The sequence below is a fragment of the Anneissia japonica genome, unplaced genomic scaffold (genome assembly GCF_011630105.1).
Source record: "Anneissia japonica isolate Jap-2015-1 unplaced genomic scaffold, ASM1163010v1 scaffold1306_len716249_cov185, whole genome shotgun sequence".
NCBI lineage: Eukaryota > Metazoa > Echinodermata > Crinoidea > Comatulida > Comatulidae > Anneissia > Anneissia japonica.
The window spans coordinates 451,856-459,477 of NW_022708971.1; the positions used below are offsets into that span (position 1 = coordinate 451,856).

Below are 7,622 nucleotides of genomic sequence, written 5' to 3' on the forward strand. Positions count from 1 at the left end.
TATCCCTGGTCATTGCTGCTTGTACGCACGCGACCCGTACATTCAATGCCATACCATCCTACCTGGTACCCATTTATACTCATGGATGGAGAGTCAAGGCAAATAAGTAACTTGCCTTGCCCAAAGACACAAGCAGTGCAATGAGCGTCTTTCTTGAACTCCCTAATCTCCTGATCGGAAGTCCAACACCTTACATGCTATGCCAATGGACCAGTGTACAAACTTTGCTGTGAACTGAACATTTTTTCTTTTTTTTTCTAAATATTTTCTTTTTGGTTTTATTTTGAGAAAAAAGTTTTGATCACAGTAAATACTGTCTCTTATACACATCTAGATGTGTATAAGAGACAGTTTTGTTCCTTATTTTAGAATGTGACATTTAACTTATTATAATTATGTGTTAGATTGTGTTTCAACATTTTGGGAGATATACGGGAATTCCGATGTTTTAATCGATCGGAAAATTTGCAATGATAAAAAATAGGCCATCCATGTTGTATGTGGGACACACTCACTGTCGGTAATTATTGAATTTATTAAAGATACACCAATACTAAAAAAAATTATGATGAATAGGCCTAGCATAATGAAAACTTTTCCCCTACTTTTCGACAAATTTGATCTACATCTTATGCATGGACGTACTAACCGCAGAAAACTTGAAATTCATAGCTGTTATTGGCTTAAAGTGTGTGACGTCATTCATACTGTACTTAGCCTATCATAGACAGGGTAAAAACGGTTCTGAATACAAAATTTTAAAGACAAAATGATTACTGGTTACATGGCCATAAAGCTCAATTTATGAACTACACTTGACCGTTCACCCCAAAGTTTAGCGACCTATCATTGCAGAGTTATGTTAAGAAGAAGCAGGAAGTATACAAAAAAACACTCTAATTTTAACTTTTTTCCTATGCAAAAGCTTAATATGTTGTCAACTTCAAAAGAAAAATGATCTCTCAATTTTGCATTAATTGTAAGAATAATATACAGTGTAGATGATTACAGTATAAGGCTTAAAACATCTAGTTTTATAATCCGATCGCCCCAGATTGCCAAATGAAACCATTTAAATTATATAGTCGATTTTGTAAGAAAAATGGGTCCCGTTTTGACTCATTTACTGTGTTAAGGTGTGCAGTGAACTGTTCAGTTAGCCTACAGTATGCCTCCTAACTAGGGCCTAGGCTAGGCGTGTTACCTAAGGAGTCATTGAAACCAATCTTCAGGCTTTTATTGAATGGCAACTAACGAAATATCTCGCAAGACAAAGTATGTAGGCAAATATATAGTACTTTATTTTTATAACACTTTACAATTAACAGGATAAGATTCCTGAACCTGGTTTTTCTTTTTATGAAATAAAAATCATCTATCAACTTCTCATTTGCGTTTCTATGTACGTACACATAACAAGAGTTACTGTAAATATCATTTTTTGCAACAAGAGTAATACTGTACTATACAAATATTTCTTATTATTAAATACCATATGAATTGTCCATTGTTAAGTTGACATTTACAAGTAAAGTAGGCCCTTAGAAAGTCACATTATGCTATAAACTGGTCTACGATGTATTTATATGAAAAATACACAAGTTAAAAAATCAGACTGCTGCTCCCCCACAACCCGGTCCACCTCACTGGAAGTCACTGCTGGCACACCATCTTTCCCCATCCAACCACACACGATCCATGGCCATGCATATCTGGCTTACATGTTCTAACGTTTTTATTGAACGTCACACCATAAAGAGAAAAAAAAAATTAGGTCCACAGTAATCAATAACAAAATGTGCATATAGATTAAAATGAGCTACCCTTGCACAGTTTGCTAATTGTCCATGCATTTTAAAACTGTAACAATCTCCTTGCACAGTTTGCAATCTGCAGAATCTTGCACAGTTTTCAAATTGTGCAGAGAAATCCTTGCACAGTTTGCAAATTGTGCAAGTGTCTCAAATTGTGCACAACATAGATTCTTCGCTTGCCTACTGTAGCTACTGTAAACCTACTTACAGTACTGCTACTAGACTGCCCTATTTATTACAGTACATAGGCTGTATTGTGAATATTTTTTTGACAAACTTGCGTAGGTACGTGTCATAAAATTTGAAATGCAGGGAATTCCTTTGCAGCTAGGCCTAGTACCATTTGAAGAGCATTAGTAGCATTACATTGATACCAAGATCATTGTCCTCCCTCAAATATCAACAGAGATTCAGAATTTAAAAGAAGTTAATAATTATGCCTACTGTAATTTTGGTCCTTCAAACCAATGCAAGTAATACTGTAAAAGTATGTGACCTTATGTTTGTGATCAAAAACTGCTTTAACTTCTTGGTTTTTAGTCATATTTCAATAAAAAAGCATTTGAAAGCATATAGCAAGTACAAATAAGAATTGTGAAACTCATTAAAATTCAATCATTTATTAAATAATAATTTAATTAATTACAAGTAACTAATTACCATTTTGTATAGACATAGTCATAGGCCTACCTCAATGTATAAAGACATTATGGTAAACAAAAAAACTCAAATACAAGATTTTGGTGCTCCAATCAACATAATACCAAAACTAGATATGAATAAATATATCAATTAAGACAGTTAAACTGGTTTCAGAGCAATATAAACTTGGATTCAATTAACAAAACAAAACATAAAATCATGACTGTGTACATGTGTGCCGCGATATGTGATTGCAGCAATACCAGACATGCATGGTGTCAGCCATCACCACACAGATAGATTTGTGGGTTTTTCATTCACAACACATTTAAAATTTTCAAATTCTAGGTTTCGGTGTTCAAATTAACTAAATATTACACCCAGTTGTGGATGAATATATAAACTAACAAAATAAACTTTTTCAGAACAAATTAAACTTATTGTCTCTAAAAAAATTTTGGCAATAAATTAATTCACTTCGCAAAGTCGTAAAAAATTGGTCTGATGACAAAGGTCAAAGAGGAAAATGTGAACTAAGTCATTAATATTTCCAGGTCATAGGGAAAAAATATATACGACCTCTGCAGCCAAAACATTAGAGGGCTGTGCAGATGGTCGAGTTGCTGGCAGAAAATGATATCGTGCTTTCAACGGCCGATACCTTGCATAGATCCGTCGAGGTGTTCAATGGTGGAGCTGGCTTGACTTCAAATAAACTTCATTTTTGCTATTTTAATGCACAACAGCATCTCGGAACAATATTTTACTTTTTAATTAAGCCTAGCTCAACGAGACGTTAATTACGGCCTACAGTATACTATACCCGATTTTGGTGATAAGAAAGATAATGACAATTACTTTCAGCTGTAAAAGAAAATGGAATTTATATTATATTAAAAGCTATTGAATTTCACCTATTATGTGGTGAATTTTTTTTTAACGCTATAGAAGCAACATTTGATTGAATAGCCTAAGGATTATTTTGGATGCAAAATTTTAAATTGTATTGTACATTTTTCAAAAGGAAACTTGAAGAGATGAGCGTTGATGAGTTTCTAGAGAATGGTATTGATTCCAGCGATGATGAAGAAAACATTGTTGAAGAGAAAGCAATATCAACCACAAAGAAGATGAAGAGGTAAAAAATAAAACATCATTAGACAATATATAAGTGAGTCCAACCTATGATCATGCAACGTTTTGTTTTAAAACTATTTTTCTATTGCCATAGGTCTACTGAACTTATATACAGGCTGTGTGTGACGGATGATTCCATTATTTTTCACCCTGTGCTTGAATATCTAACAATACGCAGGCTGTGTATGATCGTTGATTCCATAAATATTTTTTTATGCTGGAGGGTTAAAGCTTTTGCTGTAATCTCGACAACTTTATCAGGAAAACTACTGTATTGTGGCTTGTTAAGATATGAATTTGCGTCAGGAGAATATCATAGGAGTGATGTTTTGCCCTAAATAACAGTTCTTACTGTTATTTAGGGCAAATTTTAGTGTATGGTTTTTACTGTGCTGTAATTTGTTGTTTTCTCTTATTCTTAGTGGAAAAAAATCTGTTGCGCATCAACACAAGAACTCTTTGGAAAAGTTAAAAAAATCTGATCCTGAATTTTACCAGTTTCTGCAGGAAAATGATGAAGAACTTTTGAACTTTGACCCAAACGAGATGAGCTCTGATGAAGACGATCCTATTCATAAACCACCATCTAGTTTACAAGTAAGAGGTTTAATTTATTTGTTTATTGTTTGTCTTCAATTATTTTTAAAAGAATGATTTGCTATCATCTTTCATGTGAGTTTTAAGAGTAAATCTAGTTAGAGGAGCAATGGGATGCGTCATAAGCTAAACATAGAAAAGAACAGAATAGTTACCAACCTGAGAGATTTCAAATGCGTGAGTGATTAAACCAGTTGGCTGGAGGGGGAGCTAAGTTCATAGACAGTGACGCCCCCAACTAGACCACACCCTCCTCCCCAGCAAATATGTGCTGCCACTAATTGTTCGGTTCTCGGAGAAGTTGAAACGACATGGCGAAAGCTGGCCATTGTTTGGGAACGGGAAAGAGAAATAATGTCTGTGAATTGATTCTCGAACAAGGTAACGAAAGCTCTTTAATGACTCAAGTTACTGCATGACCGTTTTTATATTTTTAATGAAACCGATTTCTTCTAATTTTATATACATTTTCCACTGAATTCATAATTCGATATCACGCATAGACTTGTGCTAAATGCATGACAAATTTATGGTCACGCATGTGTTTCTGCAAAATGCATGTTTCATCCAAAATCACTTTAAAATGCAGGACCGTCCCACACGATGCGAGACGGTCGGTAACTATGGAACATGAAACAGTCTTTCAAAATTATGATGCCATGTCTAGACCTGTCCTAGAAAGAACAGAGAATCAACAATTTGTTACTTGTACAGTTATTCATGAGAATTGCCAACTCGTATGGTTATGCGTTAAAAGTAGCCAAAAAGAAAACTACATCAAGCAGTAGACACATGCTTCCGCTGGGAGCCTACTACCGAAGAGCAAGAATTTGTATGTATACCATACATAGGCTTAACCAGCGAATTGTGCCTGGTCTACGTTTAGCAAATTTTTGATATTCTTCAAATCTATCGAATGTTACAACAGTTACATTAAACTAAAGGTAAATCAAATTTAAGTTTGATAAAAACAACATTTATTGATTGAATGTACGTTGTTTTCGTACCAATATTCAGTAGGGATTCCCAAAGATGGACTGGCTTCCATTTGGACGGCCTATTTTGTTTTTCTGGCTAAACCCCTGATATCATATAACTTATATTTCGTAAAGGAAGCAAGTGAGGATAGTGATGAAGAAGTGGAGTTGGAAAAAGAAAGCAAGTCTTCTAAGATAAATCGCAACCGAGGCAAACCAGTCACTCTCAGTATGATAAGCAGATGGACACAGGCATTGAAGGTATGTAGTCAATTGTCTCTTCAATTATGGCCTCAAAGATGTATTTATTTTTTTCTTAGAATCGTAAGTTATATAGTGCCTGTCACAATCTGGAAATTATAAAGGTTGCTGGCATTATAAATTCCCTGGTTACCGGATACTGAGTTGGCAAATCGGCACATTTTTGTGCAACTTCCTCTGCTCCCTGGGGAGTATCCCTAGTCATGCTGCTATATCCATGTATGCGTTCAATGCCATACCATCCTACCTGGTACCCATTTATACTCATGGATGGAGAGTCAAGGCAAATAAGTAACTTGCCTTGCCCAAAGACACAAGCAGTGCAATGAGCGTCTTTCTTGAACTCCCTAATCTCCTGATCGGAAGTCCAACACCTTACATGCTATGCCAATGGACCAGTGTACAAACTTTGCTGTGAACTGAACATTTTTTCTTTTTTTTTCTAAATATTTTCTTTTTGGTTTTATTTTGAGAAAAAAGTTTTGATCACAGTAAATATGCTCCATGGACTTGGATTTATAAGATTCTTAATTTTAGGCATCAGAATCAATAAACTAACCAAAAAAAAAAGTTAATGAAGTGAGAGACAACCCCCTAATCTTGCCTAAAGCTGTTCATAATTTTGGTCTGTTTGCAGGAAACTTACTCTCTTAAAGCATTCCATGAAGTTACTCGTGCCTTCAAAGCGGCTGTAAGGGAAACCAGCTCAGAAAAGGAGAAGAGAGGATTTGCAAGATATAGAGTTGAAGGTAGTGAAGGTAAGCTGATCACAAATAAATTTAAAATAATTTACTATGCAGACCTTTGACTTAATTTTATATATTTATTATTTTCATGTAACTATATTTACCAACATAATCGTATGTCGATTGTGTTGGTGTTAGTTGCCATGTAACATCCTATCACCATCAGCACGACCAGATCGAAAGTGTTCTTTCCCCTGCCTTAGTCCCATCACCATCAACAACATAGGTAGATCGTCTGGTGCAGGGTCAACGAGATCATCCGCTGTGTTAGAATTCCTGGTCCGCAGGGTACGTCACAAACGTTTGATTTCTGTTGCGCTTGATGATTCTTTCTGCTCGATTGGCCTCTTCGAATGTCATCATGATTGCGTTTTCCCGGTAGGCTGCCATCAAGTAATGTGCCTCCCTCGCTCTTGAAACTACCGCGTATGGCTGTGGGTGTCCGCGTCTTTGCAAAAGAGCAGCATCTGCATGTCGAATCCTAGGTTTTCGATCTGATCAACATTATCACCGTGGCGTCAAGAAGCTCCCTCATAGCTGAGGTTGTCTCTCTGCTGCAGAAACCCAGAAACTTGCCAAAGTCACCGCATACGTCAACGATTTTATTGGTTTTCGTCCACATGTGCATATGCTCTTATCATTAGCACGGCCAGATTGAAGGAGTTCTTTTTCACCTGGCTTGGCCTCATCACCATCAATATGCATACAGTAGGTAGATCCTCTGGTGCAGCATGTACGAAATGGGTTTATCATTTGGGCCCTTAATGATACAGTACATATATTAAGATTACAGAAAACATTTATCTTCATGTCAAATGTTATTGTCGACAGTATCTATGAAATTAAAAGTCACTGTAGAAAAAAATATTATACCAGTCCTATTTACTACCTGTTTCTAAGCACCAAATTTCCTTTTAAGATTCTTGTAAATGTGTATTGTTTTCCAGTTTTCAACGCTCTCATCAATATGTGTGTCCGCCATGTTGCCAACACTCTACAACATGCCCTGAACCTACAAGAAAATAAGGAGAAAAAGTGAGTTAACTATATCATCAATTGTTTGATGTTTAATGTGATATGATGTAAGGTTAAATGTGACTATGTAATGTTGATATGTTAAATAGCTATAGCATCATGTGATGGTCAATATGTGATCACATAATATTAGATGTGTTAAATAGATATGGCATCATGTGATGGTGAATATATGATTATATAATTTTAGATATAATTACAGTATCATTTGATAGTAAATATGTGATCACATAATTTTATATGTTAAGTAACTATAGCATCATGTAATGGTGAATGTGATCCCATAATGATAGATATGTTAAATAGATATGGCATCATGTGCTGGTGAATATGTGATTACATAATGTTAGATGTTAAATATTTATTGCATCATTTGGTGGTGAATACGTGGTCACATAATGTTAATTTTTATA

The 7,622-nt window shown here is 35.3% G+C and overlaps 1 protein-coding gene across 3 annotated transcripts in view; it reads left to right on the plus strand.

The window, feature by feature from the left end:
• Positions 1–7,622, plus strand: part of LOC117106611 (nucleolar complex protein 2 homolog) — a 27,819-nt gene that overhangs the window by 7,145 nt on the left and 13,052 nt on the right. For 2 of the 3 annotated variants that reach the window (XR_004445104.1, XM_033247997.1), the window contains exons 2-6: positions 3,481–3,594; positions 4,016–4,190; positions 5,303–5,428; positions 6,066–6,186; positions 7,122–7,209. Coding sequence is in view for 2 of the 3 variants with exons in the window: in XM_033247997.1 (XP_033103888.1) it covers positions 3,481–3,594; positions 4,016–4,190; positions 5,303–5,428; positions 6,066–6,186; positions 7,122–7,209 (624 nt within the window). In the remaining variant the exon portion in view is untranslated. The remainder of the gene's footprint in view (positions 1–3,480; positions 3,595–4,015; positions 4,191–5,302; positions 5,429–6,065; positions 6,187–7,121; positions 7,210–7,622) is intronic. The other variant, XM_033247998.1, reaches the window with a different exon arrangement.